This window comes from Hesperophylax consimilis, chromosome 10, assembly GCF_061612785.1.
Source record: "Hesperophylax consimilis isolate HC1 chromosome 10, BYU_Hcon_1.0, whole genome shotgun sequence".
Lineage (NCBI taxonomy): Eukaryota > Metazoa > Arthropoda > Insecta > Trichoptera > Limnephilidae > Hesperophylax > Hesperophylax consimilis.
The window spans coordinates 33427086-33444639 of record NC_142845.1 but is presented as its reverse complement, the minus strand read 5'-3'; the positions used below and the strand labels follow the sequence as shown (position 1 = coordinate 33444639).

Sequence of the window (17554 nt, the reverse complement as noted above, 5' to 3'; positions counted from 1 at the left end):
TTGTGTAATATTCCCATTTCGCTCCCGTTTCAGACTCCGGTCAATTGTCACCGTATAATCCCAAAATAATCACATTGATAGTACCAAAGTCAACAAACGGCATCCACCCAGGTTCTTTGTAAATGAAAATAAACACGCCAACAGCGATACCTGGCGGTGGAAATGAAAAGCTCACGGTTGGGTAAAAACATTTCCTATGTATCCATTTTCCGTCTAAAGCTTCTGTTTGAAAATACAATTTTATTTTGTGTTTGAAACTCTGTAAGGTTTAATTTACATTTCTTTATGTAAAACAAGCATGCCGCTTCGGGATCGGGATCTATATGTCCATCTACAATTCATGTGGTCGCAATATCGTATGTGAATCTGTTTTGTGAACTGTAATCAATATTTTCAAAGTTTTAAAATTGACACAACTACTTGGAAAAGCTGGTTAAAAGTTAGAATTGGGAAGGAATTCTGAATTACCCCCTGGTCTTCTGACCGCACAAGGTTTCGTAATAGATTCGATAAAAACACACTATGACGTATGACGTCATAGTATGACTATGTAAAATATTTTTTTGCAAATGTTACTGATGTAGGTAATCCATACTGTCAGACAGGGGCAGGTAGTTGGTAACAATTTAGAGAAGCATATAGTTACGTCAACAATTCATGTTGTTAATTACTAAGTAATTGCGAGCGAAGCTGTCCATTATTGAAGTTAATATAGTTCACGGTCAGGGTGTAACTAATTAAGTTATTAAAACCTATTGAATCGCTATCCCCGTAATCGTCATCTTTAAAAAGAACAGAAAACAGAAAACAGAATGAGCAAAATGGCAAATAATATATTTTACACCCCTAAAACCAATACTAAATTTATGCATACACATAGCAGTTTCGTTGGTCCTCGTACATTTAACCTTCTACCACTGCAAACTCAAATGATAAAATATGTAAAAGAGGTAAAATTATGGCTGAATGACGCAGATATTGAAACGCTTTTTCCATAAATTTATCTATCCTTCTACAACTCACTTGCTGTAACTTTCTAAACTGAAGTACATTATGTTTTCTCTTTACTTTTTGTAACAACTAAAATCAATCTGACCAATCTGTCTGACTGCCGTTTTTTTTTCTCCTTACTTTAAATTATATTTTCGATTTCAAAGTGACATTAACTGATAACATAAAGATAACTGGAGGAACTGTACGAGTGAGAGGTGCCAGAATTGGCCAACTGAAGATATTCACGGAGAAAACTTACACATATCAAATATTTAGTGCTAATTATAACGCATATTCATGATGGGACAGCCCTGTGAAGTGCCCTAGCCATCTTCTAATTATTTTCAAAATGTGCATCCAGATAGAATATACCCTAAAGACTCTTGGCTTTGTTTTGAGAGCTGCAAAAGATTTCAATAATTTAGGAAAATTTATTATGTTATATAAAACCCTTTTCAGATGCCAACTTGAGTATAACTCTACGTTATGGTCTCCATTTTTCAATATTCATTCAGATAACATTGAAAAGATTCAACGGAAGTTTCTAAGGTTTATAAATTATAAATTGCACATTCCTATACGAAACACAAATTACAATTACCTCTTGGATAAAATGTCTCTATTGAAACGTTCAGAAAGAAGAATAAGCACAGAATTAATACTGTTACAAAGAATACTACATTTTGAAATTGACTGTCCCGAATTACTTCAAATTATCAATATCCATGTTCCCGAAATCATGCCGACAGTTACACTTAGCTTACCCAAAATTCTCCGATTCCGAGACTTCACAGTATCAGAAACAAATATTCTGATCTGGGTGATATATTTCATCTTAAAACTAATCAGTATAAATGTTGTATATTCTATCACTTTTATTCTTCTAGACACAAATAGACCTATGTACCCATATAACTTCTCCGCTTCTACTATTTTGTTTTGTTGACTCTTTTAAATTCAATTATATGCGTGAGGATTCATTTTTGTCATTATGTTTACATTCTTCTTTATTGTATTAATTTTTAAGTGTTTACTCTGATACAAACTTCTTGTAATATTTTTTAAAGAAAAGCCCATTAGGGCGTGTAATAAATAAATAAATAAATAAATACCATAAATCGCCACTGATCAATTTAACGATAGTTAAATGTGACTTACCAGATTGATGGTGACAATCAGCTCATACTGCTGGTGTCTTTGTCCCTTCTTCTTCTTGCCAGGCTGGGTCTTAGCAGTGGCGGCTGCCTGCGCTGCTTTGGGTGGGGCTGTCTTCACCTGCCCCTTCTGCGCTGAGGGCGGCTTGGAGGGTGTGCGTGGGGCACCCTTGCCTGGCTGGCCCTTCTGCGCGCCTGCTGCCGCCTTGGGTCCGGGCGGCCCGCCCTTCTGCGTCACGTGGCTGCTACCGTCCGCGGGCTTGTTGCGGGCCTGCAAAACATATCATTATATTACATTAAAAAAATGCAATGTTAAAATAGTCTTACTAGTATCGTTTACGCCGAAGCATCATCGTAGAGATATTAAGTAATGAGGTAAAATCCTTAAAATGCTGACGAAAGAAGGAAAGGAAATTTAATGGGTGAAACTGGGAATATATTGAATATGGGTAAAGCAACTATTAATCAAATTGAAAGATAAAAGGGGTCGTAGGGTAAGGCTCTTGTCTGGCAAGCTGGAGATCACGGGTTCAAAGCCCGGCGTGCGAAAGAAAATTTTACATGATTAATTTGTGTTATTTCACAATTTACTCATTTAAAACGATATAAATTATATTTGCGACACATTACAACGTCGAAGATACTCTGAGTATCGCCCTGGTGTGCGACCATTATTCAGTATTTAAATGTCGCTTAAAATGGCTTTGGCCGTGTTTGGTGACCAGATCTGAATAGCCAGGTACTTCCTCTTCACCATCGTCTTCCCCATCCCACAACCTTCAGCCTCACAACATACTCCAATTGGTAATGCCATAGTCTCACTGGCTCCAGACGGTGAGATTCTTTGACCAGATATTTGTGAGGTATTCATATAAAAATATTTGTACCTCAAGACCGGTGGTTTCATTCAAGTTCTGTCAAAGTTTTATTCAAGTTCCGTTACTATTTAATTTGGGGTCAGTTGTTTCAAGCAACTGAAATAAAAATGAAAATATGGAAATAAAACATAATTAAAATAGAACATTCACAGAAGTTGAAGATTAACTTTGAAGTTTGTTGAGTTATGAAACAACTGGAAAAACATCTGTAATTTATTTAAAAATGAATTATGATCCCATATTCATTATTTTACAATTAAATCTATAAATAAAGACATTTATCTCATTCCTGCAGTAAAAACTTGTGTTGTATATTTTTATTAATGTTATCAGTTTCAAGCAATAAAAATAACGATAAGATAAATTTGATAATAGATTTAGTAATTTAAATCCGCAAACGACGTCCACAAAAACAGTTTTAATGGCATTATAAAAATTAAATTCAGAATCGAATATAAATTGGGAAGCGGGTTTGAGTACCGCCGCCCCGGGAAGCATTTATTGGATAACGAACACCTCTACCTTAGGTCACCCCACGTGGTTCCACCAGCTACCTGGTGTGCCGGATCGGGAGAGGTTGGTTTGGCGATACCCTTTGACCTCTCCAACTGATCTCTCTTGACCCATCACTCCCTTCACTTCCTCATATCCTTCATTCCGTTGTCCTTTCCAGAAGTTTTTCTTCTTCTTTTCTTAAAAAAAAACCCTTCACACAGCATCATTTCCCTCAGGGTTGCGTGGGGTTAATGTAAAAAAAAAAAACATAATAAATACATTACTCGATTGTACGTGTTTAGTTACGTAGGTGTCTAGAATATTCAAACTATGTTTTGAAACGACATCCTTTCATGATAAACCCTTTTTTTAATCCTAAAAACTAGTGACTCGGAAAACTTGTCCTCAAAGGAGCTAATTAGGCAGATACCTATTTCAAAATTTCTTCATCTTCAGTCCTACTTCTCTTTTGACATCCTTATTCACGTGCAAGAGTAGTTTCCGGGGACGTGTTCCAGCAGACATTAATATCTCATAAAGTGTTGAAACGAAAGTTATTAGCTTTTGGAGCGGGGACATACGGAAGCGTCCCATATACTCTGGAATTTTGAGAAACTTAAGGTTAAGTGCGATGTTCGTTATAATCTACGTGTTCATAGATGGCGTTAGTTAATTTATTTTTATTAAAATACGGTTTTTGCAAATAAAGCTTTTCAATATTAGGACGATTTTTTCGTTTGCACCCGTATCAGGAAATACAAAATATTGTATTGGTGATTTAATCCAATATTGATTTCTTTACCTCTCTTGAAAGAAATCAGTTTTTATATGACTATGTAGATTATAATGAATGTCGCGTTTAGTCTTAAGAAGAAGTTACAAGCCGAAAATGTGTATATTCTTGGTTTACCTTATATTGTAGGTAATAGGCATTAAAATCGCTTGACAAACGGAGTCTAGAAACGTTCGGTTTCAAGCACAAAACTGTTTTTTATTTATTTTGTAAATAATTTTATAAGAAAGCAAAAAAGTTAATCAAATGAAACTGTCACAGATAATTTTAGCTATAATACTGTATTTTTAAAAAGTTGTCCCTTTTACCCTTTCAAAATTTCAATTGAAAAAAAAAATTATTAGTTTACATTTATATTTTTTATGGAGTAATTTATTTTTTTATTTGTACCTACTCTACTCAAGCGAAACGAAAGGAAAACCTATTATTTTTCTAAAAAATATTATTTGGTACTCACAATGTTCGTCAGCAATTCTTTATAAAGATTAATCAAAATAGTGATTTAGCATTAAACTTCGCCTTAAGTAATGAATTTAATTGGTACTAAAATATTTTACAGTGTACGGAGTGTGTATGTACTGTAGAAAAATCATATATTTTTTAATCTTCTTTAGCGAAACCTAAGCACTAAAAAATTTACATTATTTGCCAAGTTTTTGATGTGAAACATCTTCGAGGTAAAACCGACTCTTACATAGCAAGCGTAGAAAGACGGGACGATGCTCATGTACGGAACTATGCTTTAATCGGCCAGCAAAACTCTGCTTTTTTGCTTCTATTCTTACTAAAATTGGAAATGGATCTGTTGTAAATAATGAGACATTTTTAATTCTTAATATATTTCTTAGGGCAAATTTTTTAAATTATATATATATTATTTAATATAATCATCAAAAAAAAAAATTATTTTCATTTAACTTCCTTTAATAAAAACCAATTTCAATGATTCACATCTGCCAGGCGTCCCGTAACAGCTATTAATAAAATATGTTTAAAAATGATCATATTTTATGGTGTTTTAAAATTTATAATCGCTGGCTTTTATCTGTTGAACTGGTTTCCATAAATCTTTCATGAAAATAATATTACAATCCATCAAAGCTGTGGGCGGAATTACATGATTTCCATTCATAGATCTGGACATCACGCACTAATCGTAGTAGTCGGCCGAAAGAGTTGAAATCCCAGAGGAAGCATCGATTTTATTGCCTTTGCAATATAAATGCTACAATCATAACAAGTAATATACGGGCTGTACGTCGTGCAACATAAGTACATATTAGGATATAGATTGAGATAACAAATGATACGATGTTACTTTGTGCACATCACACGTTTAAATCTGCAGATAAACCGGTTTTGGCACAGTCGTCCATTTAACAGACAGATATTGATTATTTGCTCTTTGTCATAAATACGTATTATTATTAGGTAGATTTAATAGCTAATAACTTAATGATTTAACAGGTATATTCGATAAAGATTTGCCATCTTCTCACATCGGCACACTCAAATTTCTTTGTTATTCTATATGAAGTCTTGTTTTATGTATATGGCAAAGTCCTGTTACTCAACCGTTTGGCATTTCACCATTTTGGTGTAACGTTTTGGGTTCAAGATTTGGAAACTACGTTTTAGTCCCGCCAGAGTTCGTACGAGCACGGATTTCACTACGAGCTGTCAAATCGGTATGATTAATATTATTATGGTACCTAACTGTATAAAGAAGGTTTGACACAAGAATTGTATAATTCCTTTTCCATAAAAATAAAAATTAAAATGTTTGTTTGTTCAGAATCATAAGAAAGTTCTTTACCGATTGCTTTAAAACATTCGAATACGCTTGTGTTTTTATATAACTATGTTTTATAGATTTTATGTTTTAAATCAGCGCCATCTGTTGGACGTAAAAGCAAGACGCGCTTTTGTTTATCTATCTGCACAGATAGACTGAGCCACAACAACGTGTGGCGGGGTACAGCTAGTAATTATATAAGATTTTGGCTATCCCGATTAATCCTTTTTTAAAATACAAGAAAGGGCCTTTGTGGTGGAGGGGAAAGTTTCTCGACTGAGAATTTGGAGGTCGCGGGTTTATATCTAGGCGAGCGCAAATAAATTTTATTTGATTAATGTGTGTTATTTCACTATCAGTAATGTAAGGTAAATTTACTATACGTTCCAGAGCGGAAGATACTTTCAGTATCGCCCTGGTGTAAGTCCACCATTCAGAACTGAAAAGTTGCATGAAATGGCTTTAGCCGTATTTGGTGACCAGATATGAATAGCCAGATACTTTTCCATCTTCATATTCTTCATCTTCTTCCCCTCACTTCCTTCAGCCTTACAAAATGCCTCAATTGAGGATGCTATAGTCTCACTTGCTCCAGACGATTAAGAACAGTTGGGACACTTCTGCGGTGTTCACATGAAAACAAAAATAAATAAAAAAAACAATTTTTCCTAATAATTTACATCGGTGGTAAAAATATTATAAAACATATTGAATTAAAATCTCATGTTTGAATACATATTTCATATCCTCATTTATAAAAACAAACCACTTTACCTCCAAAACCAATTAAATTACTTCAGAATAATCAATCTAAAGATCATTTTTCAATTTTCGTATTGAACATAAATCGTGGATGAAATTACACTCATCCGAGCCATTTAAGCGGCCACAAAAATAAACTTTTGTTTATCCAAAAAAGTTTTGTTTGCAGGCATTTAGCGATCGGTTATAAAAAGCTGCTTTTTAGGCCACTTTTTATATTAAATTCGTCTTTTTTATGATCCAACGGCTGCTTTATTGAGAAAGTAAAAAAAACACTTATCTTGCTAGTGAGAGTTTTAAAACAAAATTACATAATTTTGTATTTTAATATTAAGTAGGAATATGCTATTTTTAGTCACAAAAATACATTATTTTTTGCAGTTTTCAAACCTTTATTACTGTTTTTTTGTTACATAAATCCCCAAACAAGAGGCCACAGAAAAATAAAATTTAAGGAAAAGAAGTTCTGGGAAGGAAAGGGGAATGAGGGGTGGATAGGAATCTAGGGATCAGTGTATTTAGGAGTGACGGACGAATGAATTTCTCCCTTTCGCAAGGTGATGGATCTAGAGACCAGTTGGAGAGGTCAAAGGGTCTCCGCATACCACCCTCTCCCGATCTGGCACGCCGCGCAGCTGGTGGGTTTGCACATCCTGAACACACCTCCACCGACGAACCCGAGCACTCCTGCTAAATCATCAAACGTAGCGAACCATTTGGTACCTATGACAGAGGTGTTGGTTATCCAATAAATGGTTCCCAAGCCCGGCTACCTAATCGATCAATGAAAATTGCTCTAGGCGTGTTTGTATTCCAAAAGTAAGCTCAGTTGTAGCTTACTTCTTGTGAACTTGGTCAAACGTGATCAAATATCGAAATTTTCTTGTCTGAAACCCAGGAATCGAATGGTCTTATATAATTTGACGATAGCAGTTTTCTTTAAAAAATGTTAACATTTATACAATTCATACGTTTTCTAAAAATGTGTGTTCAGTTTATTATTACTAAACGGTATGTAAAAAGGCACGTACAAGGCATAAACGATGTTTTTTGTTGAATTATTTTCATTTGCCAGCAAACAATTTAACACAATTTCAAGTAGGTCATTACTTATATTCGTGCTTACGTTCATAATATTCGAAAAAAAATCTGTCCGTTTTTTTTTCAGCAATTTAACCTCCATTGTGGTAACCAGTTACTATGGCGTACCACAGGGATCAATCCAAAGTCCGCTAATAATTGAAAATAAACCTTAACTTATAATCATGGGCTTCAGCAGGGTGGGGCAGGTTGGTGGGGAGGAGGGGATAATAAAGAATTTCCTTTTAAATATTGTCAACTCTCCGAAAAATAAGAATTGAAAGCTTTTATTGATCTGCACGTTATTTATCTACAATTTTTCGCTCGCAACACTTTTTCTCTGCCTTTATGAATGTTATAATACATTTTTATCTCTCTTCACCACACCACCAACCTACTTCTATTTGGAACGCTCTAGAAAAAAATAATTTTGCCTGTTATAATTCATATTTCACTCACACCACATAACTACCCCAAAGGGACCTAACAGAAATATTTGGCATGCGGTACACTTCCATGTCTTTGTTAAAGTTATAAGTAATTGTCTACTCCCTTCTCTCGTCAATTACTCTAGTTAGGGGTGTCATAGTTCCACGGGGTTGCGAAATTATTGAGGAGTTGGAACTAAGCTACGGTATTCTTTTTTAATATCTATGTAGGTTATATACCTAATAAAATAAAAGTTTAATTTTTATTTGACCTTTCGAAATGAAAAATAATATTTTGGGTCCCTTCACGACTTGGCCGAGCAAAGGCAGCTTGCATGTAAATATTTATAGTTTTATATATAATATGTTTTGTTTACAAGGTATTTAAGTACCTTGTAAGCAAAACTTACGGTTTCAGTGGAAATTTTGGTTTTGATTTATTAAATAAGAGAAAATTAGAAACATACTTTTTTGGACGCGAGTTCTCCTGCTCACTAGTATAAAATATACAATTTATGCTGGGAGTAAAGTGGCCTTAGTTTGTGCAGTTTTACTGCTTGTAACATAATAAATGTATGCTTTTCCTTCTTTTCTCTCAGTGCCATAAAATAATATGAAGTGTTTATGTTTTACATTATATTATTATTTACTGCAACAAAAATAAATAACAACGCAAATGCAGCTATAATCATCGTAGAGCACCAGCAGAAAATCAAAACGACAGAATAGTGACATAGAAATATAATTATTTGCATTGGCTTAAATATATTCCGTTCATTTGTAAGTAGGGGAGACCTGGATAAGTTGTCAAACATTTATTATTTTAATTGATTTTTTTAAATCTTTTAATTTATAAACTTACAAATTGTATTTACTATACATAAAACATTAGTCATATTTAAAAATGACGATTAATATTAGAAATGCAGTCATTTTTAAAATGATCATACATTCTCCTTACATATTTTTGTATCAAATAATTATTTGATTCATGTCTTCCTAGGACCTTCCCGACTTTTTCTACCATTTACTTCGTGTAGAATCATGAAATCTATATTGCGACTGTTACATCTGAAACTACATATATGGAACTATAGCGAATACAAAAAATAAACAGTTTGGAGTTGCATATTATCTGCCTGTAGAAAATATAAAAAAAAATATATAATAACATATGTACATTCAAGAAATGTAATGAGGTGATTTTGCACAAAAACGGCGCCATACAAATCATCAAAATATTATTATTATCAATCTTACCCACTACGCTTACTCCAGCCTTGCATTCGTTACGGATCTTCACATTTCTCACACAATCATACATGGTTTTAACACACATACGCTTTAGGGATCTCATTTCTCCCTATTTCTCCGTGTGATATTCATATATGATGACATCATAAAAACTAGCAAATAAATAATAATTTACAAAAAAAGCTTTGCAGCAATTATTCCCGGTTTCCCTTACTGTCTGTACTCTACGTGATTATTGGTCGACAGCTATTTGTAGGTTTGCTCCTTTTGGTCGTTATTTCAGCTTAACTGCACAATTATTAAATTTATGACAGAATTTACGGTCGTATTGACACTTCATTCTTATTAAACGTCCCAACAGTCCCAATAATGGATCCGTGTTGGTGGGTTGTGTTGGTGTGGTGTGTTGGTGTTGTGTTGGTTGGGTTTAGTGCGTTTTGACTATTAAAGTGAAAAGTCCAGTGGTTGCGGTACATTTGTGTGTTTTGAAGCAACTATAAAGAGGAAATTATCAGTGTTTCTGTTTAAATTGCTATAATGGCGGGCTCGGGGTGCTAAACAAAGAGGAATATTAATTCAAACATATTTATGAGACCATGAAGATTACGTTTTTCCTCGGGGCCTATGCCTCCTTTGAAGATGTTGGGTGTAGAGTCTTTTCGAGGAAAGTTAAGCGTGTACCTAATTCTTGAAGAGATCCAAGAACAACCATCTTTAAAAAAATAGTTTACCATACCCAGTGTATAATAAAATAAAAATAAAAGAATACTTGTTTATTTTTATTTTATTGTTTTGGGGAAAGTTTATTTTTTTTTATAAATTACTATATTTTACATGTTGCATTAACCAGTGAAGTTTCAACATAAAATTCATGTTACATGCAGAAAAAAATATAAATAAACAGAAAAACATAAAAACACATATCTTAGATATCTTACACACCTTAATGAAAATAACTGAGATATGTTAGATATTTTACACACCTTAATGAAAATAATTGAGATATCTTACACACCGTAATGAAAATAACTGAGATATCTTACACACCTTAGTGAAAATAACTGAGATCTCTCAGATATCTTACACACCTTAATGGAAAAATATTTACAATACATTATTATATTCATTTTTGTCAAGCTTATATTGCAGATTTCCGCATTAATTTTATTTTGTTTTTGTATATTCTTCATTAAAATAAAAAAAAACCCAACACAGCTGTTTCGATTTCGAAAGGCATTATTAAACAGTAGTGAAGCCAATTACAGATGATTTATTTAAGGTGCTTATTATGAAAATCTTTTGATAAATTTATTTTATTTTTATTACCAGTTCCCGAGTATAATTTCCGAATTCTAATAATTACCCAGCAGAACTAGTTTATAAAAACGTAAATTAAAAAAAAAAAAATTATTATCTCGACATTAATTGTAAATAAACCTTAAATGATGAATATTTATATATTATTTCGGCTACTGCATTATACCTAGCTCTCCCATTATAAATTTAGGCGTATTAGATCTATCAAAAAATTTATAGATAAAAATGCAAAAATCAGTCATTTTAAATATAGGGTTTTCCAATAAGAGGTGTTATTTTGAATAGCCCGCTATTTCGGTAGATGTTACTTTTGAAGCTGTCATTTTTAATTTATATACATAATAAAATAAAATAAGTGATAAGAAAGTGATAAGTGATAAGAAGTGATGTGTAGTTTGTGGCAAGTGTGTGTTTATGTTTATAAAATAAACAAAAAAATAATTTATGTCCATAATAAAATAACACCTATTATTGGAAAATCCTGTACGTGTAGAGTTACGAAAGATTTATTAAATGTTCCTATTGAAGCTGAACCCTCAGATATGAAAATATCTGGAGTCGGTGAATTATTTTCCCATTTGATCTCTGGTGAGTTGACGTGTTGTTCTTGTATTTTTTTGTATTAACTCTGCTTATATAAAGCACTTGCATAATGTGGATTGACTTGATGATTATTTGTGGAAAAGTGTGTGGAAGGGTTTAGTTTTTCCGATGGGGAAGATTTAACCCGGACATAAAGTCGCAAAATATGTATGATAATTATATTATGAATTGTATGATAAGTATCAATTGTGCATCTCTTTGTGTCTCGTTTCTCTTGTGTCTCTTATATCTTGCGTCTCTTGTTACTCTTGTGACTCTTATGTCCCTTTGGTCTCGCGTGCCTCTTGCGTCTCACGTGTCTCTTGTGTCTCTTGTGTATTTTGTGTCTCTCGTGTCTCTTGTGTCTCTTTTGTCTCTTGTGTCTCTTGTGTCTCTTAAATCTCTTGTGTCTCTTGTGTCTCTTGTGTCTCTTGTGTCTCTTGTGTCTCTTGTGTCTCTTGTGTATCTTGTGTCTCTTGTGTCTCTTGTGTCTCTTGTGTCTCTTGTGTATCTTGTGTCTCTTGTGTCTCTTGTGTCCCTTGTGTCTCTTGTGTCTCTTGTGTCTCTTATGTCTCTTGTGTTTCTTGTGTCTCTTGTGTTTATTGTGTCTCTTGTGTCTCTTGTGCCTCTTGTGTCTCTTGCGTCTCTTCTGCCTTTTTTATTATTTGTCGCTTGAGTGAGCTTTCATATCATTTTACAATTTGTATTATTATGAATCATTTGACTGAGTAGGTTTTTTTAAAATTTAATATACCTATTTTTATATTAAGTTTTTATAACTGAATTGTTTTCACGTAAGTGAGAACATTTATAAAACCTAGAATAAAAACCTTAATAAAAACATGTCACGAAATTTTAAATATATACATTTTTTAATATTTTCAGGATAACCATCGCGAGCCAATCGGAAAAGAAACAATGCCTACTTGTGTTCAATGTTCACAATATTTGGTGCTGGAGGAATGGCTATTCAGTCCGAAAGTGAATTTCGTACGGAACTCGCCACTCGCCACTCGCCACTCGCCACTCGCCTATCACCACACCACTACTCTTCACTTCTTAACAAATGGTATGTGAATATAGCCTAAAAATATAGCATCTAATTAATTAAAAACTCATTTAAATTATTACCAGCGCTCTTTATTTGTCACAAAAACGGCGCTATACAAATTATTCGATTATTATTATCATGATAATATAAACTATTCCAGAAAAAATAACCAAAAAAAATTTACATACTAACAAACGCAATTACGAATATAAAAAAAATTGATTTCAAACATAGCTAAAGTTTTTAAAAACTCTTACCGGCGTTTTTTTTCTGTAATCTGTATTTTTACCACTTTATAAGAAACTGAAAACAAATAAGTTAAACGTATTATAAATGTTATTGTAAGTTGAATTTTTTTTCGTTTATTTTTTTTTGTTTAAATTTGGCCGAGTTTGGTGGTTTTCTGTTTTGTATTAATTTTTCTAATTATACAGGAGCGTTTTTAGTAAGCTTTTAAATGCAAACAGAAATCATGGTATTTTGTCCATCTAGATCTGTTTAAATAATAATATATCTGACCATCATAGAAACAGCGGTAGAACGAGTTTTAGGACGCGTCATTTGGTGACAGATATAGCACTACGCGGCCCGAGTGGTTTTAACTGTAAACTACTTGCAATCTATACGGATGAAAATGGTATCATATCAATTCAGGTGGTTTGGCTAAGGTCCAACTTTAACTCCACCTCTCAACTCAATACTTTAACGCGAGAATAAAACATACTCCACGTAGGCTGCATTAACGGCTAAAGTTCCACGTCGGGCACTACAAATAAATAAACAGAAAGTGAGTGGGAACCGTCCGGGTGTGCACGCGATAATAGCCTTAATGGCGGGTTAGTATTTCAATGGCTCTCTCAGTTATTTACGATTAAATCTTTGTCACAAACAAAATTGAATTTCGAAGGAATTTACACTAAAATTTAATACAGTGCAATATCTTTTTCTAATTAAGGCGATGCCATACGTAGTAATGCAAAATCATGTGTTTTTGGTTTGAAAATTTGGTCGCCGAGAAATGTTTCAGATGATTTAATTAAATATTGCGAGTAGAATACATCTTGGCCTTTGAAATAAGCGAGTATTTTTTTATAAGCCTAAAAAAAATAATTTATAAGGCCTCTGAAAACTGCTTTAAAGTTCAAAATCTCCTACTTACAAACCCATTTTCGGTTATAATTTTATTGTATAATGTGGCAAATTAAGTTATTTATAAAATGGTCCGAAAAAAAAATATATTTATGCCTGAACATCCACAAAATAAAATAAAAGGCACTTTGTGACGATGTTTTTTTCTTAGATAAATCAAAACAGGCGGATGGTGTTAAGCGGGAATTTAAACCTTATCGACATCTACATAAGGGTGTTATTGATAACGGCTCGATTTAAAATATTACACGACGTAGTGCATCGCCTTAAGTAACCAATATGCAGAAGTAGCGAATGTTTGTGAAAGAACTTACAAAAAAGCATTTCACTTTTTTTTTCAAAATGATAATGAAAAATATTTTGTTTTCTAAAGCCTGATTGTAAATTTTTGTTATTATTTTTTTTTGGTAAACTAATGTTTTTTAAGACAAGATTTTTTATGCATAGCACAAAGGGTAACAATTATTTTACAAGCAATAATTATTCGCCTGAAACACTCATCCACATTGAAAAATCTCCTGATAAAAGATACATGACGCCAACGGGACTGGTTTTCGCGGGTAAGAGATAAGCCGCCATAGCTCAGTGGTCAGAGCTGTCGACCGGAAATCGAAGGGACACGGGTTCGAGTCCCGTTGGCGTCATTTATCTTTTATCAGGAGATTTTTCAATGTGGATGAGTGTTTCAGGCGAATAATTATTGCTTGTAAAATAATTGTTACCCTTTGTACTGTGCATAAAAAATCTTGTCTTAAAAAACATTAGTTTACCAAAAAAAAAAAATAATTAATATTTGACAAGTTCAAGTATTTCACCTAAAAATGTAGACAATTTGTCTCGACGCCATCTAGTGAGAGAGTTAGCACTTACAATGCCTTTCTCATATAAAATAAAGTTGGTTGTTTTCAGGTGAAAAAATGTAACAAGCAGTAATTGTTGAATGAAACACTAGTATATATTGAATCATTTCGCGGGTAAGAGATAAGCCGCCATAGCTCAGTGGTCAGAGCTGTCGACCGGAAATCGAAGGGACACGGGTTCGAGTCCCGTTGGCGTCATGTATCTTTTATCAGGAGATTTTTCAATGTGGATGAGTGTTTCAGGCGAATAATTATTGCTTGTAAAATAATTGTAAATTTTTGTAATTAAATTTAGCTGTCGTATTCGACTGTGACTAATTAGACTATTACACCCCCGTTTAACCCTTCAGTTCTTTCAACATTTCTGTTATGTTTGCAATACTTTCTATTTAATTCAAATACGTTCCATCCATCTTATTTTTTTTTACTTTCCGTAAGACCAAATATTTTTTAGCAACTAAATACAATTATCTTAACGTTGTATGTGTTTAAAATAAACATAACTAATACGAAATAATAAAATTCTAATATCAAACGTGAAGAATGTTGATAAAAGTTTTTCAGTTTTTACAATTAAGAAAATTTGGTATTTTGAAAACACATTCGTTTTTGTGTAAGAAAATTGTAATAAAACTGTAACTTTTTATCTCGTTTTTTGGTTGACTTTGACTATTCTTCGGATTTTATTTTTTAATTTAATTTATATTTCGGTATAAATATTTGAGGAAAACTGGATATTATTTTTCTTTCTAATGTCAAAAAGTTACATATTTTCGCATGACAGAAAAAGAGATAATTTTTTTTATTAAATATGGTTGCCCGGTCACATATGACCCTAAAACGCTGGAGAGGTTAACGTTGGTGTAGTAAAGCTAGCCTCGAGCCTGGGTTAAGACCGTTTTAATTAGTAAGTTTTTCACTATTCTGGCCTTACGCGTCGCATAATATTTAAACCACGTTTTTTCGTTAGATTTGTTAGTATATGCTTTATTATGAATTTATAGGTACTTTCAAAGTAAATAAATAAATAAATTTCAATTCAACACGAAATAAGTATGTTTGACAGTTTAAGTTTGATGTAGTTAATCATCTTATAGTATTATTATATAATGACTGAACAGTTTACGAATGTTGTAAACTGAAGTGGCGACCTCTGTTATTTTCAAAAAGAATCGTTGAAGTTTTTAAACCGTTGTAGCGGGTTTTTATCTGCTAGTGTGATAATATTTATTTTAAATAGAAAGAAGATTATGAAGTAGAAAAGTTAACATTTTTAAGTTTGCTGACATTTTTAGTTATCTTTGTATCACATTTTTGCAACTTAGCAAGTGGCATCTACCAAGTAATGTGTGTCAAGAAAAGCACCACTTGAGATGTTGTTGTTGTTGTTTTGTACCATGAGTGGCAAAACTGCAGCGCATTTCATACGAAAACAAGTTATTTAGGTCATGCGGTTTTAACATTTTTCTTCATGCAGACAACAATATATAATGTATAACGATCACAGTATCACGGAATACTTTGCATGTCAGAGGCAGAGATGCTGCTGAATAAATAAGAAATACACTTTGTTTTATGTTATTCAGAAACATGATAGATAAATGCTTTGCGTAGCTTTAAGCTCTGAGATTCATCACTTTCGTAGCTGCAAGATTAACAAAATGATAATTTTCCAAACGAGTTTTTTGACTAAGCGCAGCGAATGAAATATTAACTAGTCCTTTTTTTCATTTTGACTGGCAGTAAATTCAAAATTAAGTTTCCGGCTCATATAAATTCACGAATTTTCATAATTTTTTTCTTAAATTGCGATCTAAGCTTTTAGATTCAATCATAATTCATTCAAGATTTAATCAGAGATAAACGAGTAACAAAACAATAATTTTTAGACTGAAACACACATATAAATTGAAAAAAAATAGACTTGTCAAATGTTTCAATATTTCATCATTAAATGAAGATATATCTCGACGCCACCTAGTAAGAAATAAAGATATAAGACGAAGGGAGTATTTGGTCAATGCTCGTAACTAATGAATTGACAACTTTTAGTAAATTCAAATGTATTGTCACGATGTCGAAAAACGTGTTCATAAAAATACTAAAATTTTAGCATTTGGTCATCATATATTATTAAGATAAACGCAGGTGCATGAACACGGGTTACCAATGATAAAATTTGAATTTAGAGATTTTTAATAATAACAATAAACATTTTTATTCCAGGATGTGGGGAGGTTAGTGCAATCTCACACGTCTCATATAGATATACACATTGATTGTACAATAGATATGTGAATGTAACTATATATATATATTTTGGAAATACATGTCCCAAAAATCGTAAAAATAAACAGTAATTATGTGAACGAAGCAATTTTGAAATACCAGAGATCTAAAAATAAATCAGCAATATTATGTTTTCTCCGTGCACAACCGTTTCAATTTTTTTAACGTGTTACAATTATGACAATGAAAAATTGGCTATTGCCGCATTCGGGATTTGAAAACAGAAATTTTTCACTAACCGGACAACGGTCACTAAGCTACTGAGGTGATATTTAGAGACTCACTATTATTTTTAGAGCAAATTAGTAACAATTTAATAGGTAGCTCGTCTCCTCGTGTCCTCTTGTCCTTATGTTTCTTATGTTATTGGATAGAAAAGGACGGAATACGGGGAAGTTTTTATATACATTTGAATTCGACTAAGAGTTGAATTTAATTTGGTTTATGTTCGAAGCACCAAAACTCGCAATTTCAACAGAAAACTTCCCAACATTCAAACTTTTATTTGGCAATGTCTGTTTTCAGAAATTGCAATACTGACTTGTATTTTAAACTGACCAAATCCTGTTTTATTGGCATTTAACATCCAGGTTATTGAGACATAGCATGAAACTTTTCGTATTCCATGCATTGGTGGTGCTTTACTGAAAAAATAACAAAGCAAAACATATCTC

The 17554-nt window shown here is 32.8% G+C and overlaps 2 protein-coding genes across 3 annotated transcripts in view; one reads left to right on the top strand and one right to left on the bottom strand.

Moving 5' to 3' along the window:
- LOC149420641 (neo-calmodulin-like) overlaps positions 1 to 17554 on the bottom strand; it is a 346944-nt gene that overhangs the window by 21243 nt on the left and 308147 nt on the right. For both annotated transcript variants that reach the window (XM_089636859.1, XM_089636858.1), the window contains one exon: positions 2152 to 2418. In XM_089636859.1, the coding sequence (XP_089492985.1) occupies positions 2152 to 2418 (267 nt within the window). The remainder of the gene's footprint in view (positions 1 to 2151; positions 2419 to 17554) is intronic.
- Positions 1 to 17554, top strand: part of LOC149420643 (troponin C-like) — a 44486-nt gene that overhangs the window by 3688 nt on the left and 23244 nt on the right. Inside the window, exon 2 of the mRNA XM_089636861.1 lies at positions 12417 to 12600. Within this exon, the coding sequence (XP_089492987.1) occupies positions 12598 to 12600 (3 nt within the window). The 5' untranslated portion in view covers positions 12417 to 12597. The remainder of the gene's footprint in view (positions 1 to 12416; positions 12601 to 17554) is intronic.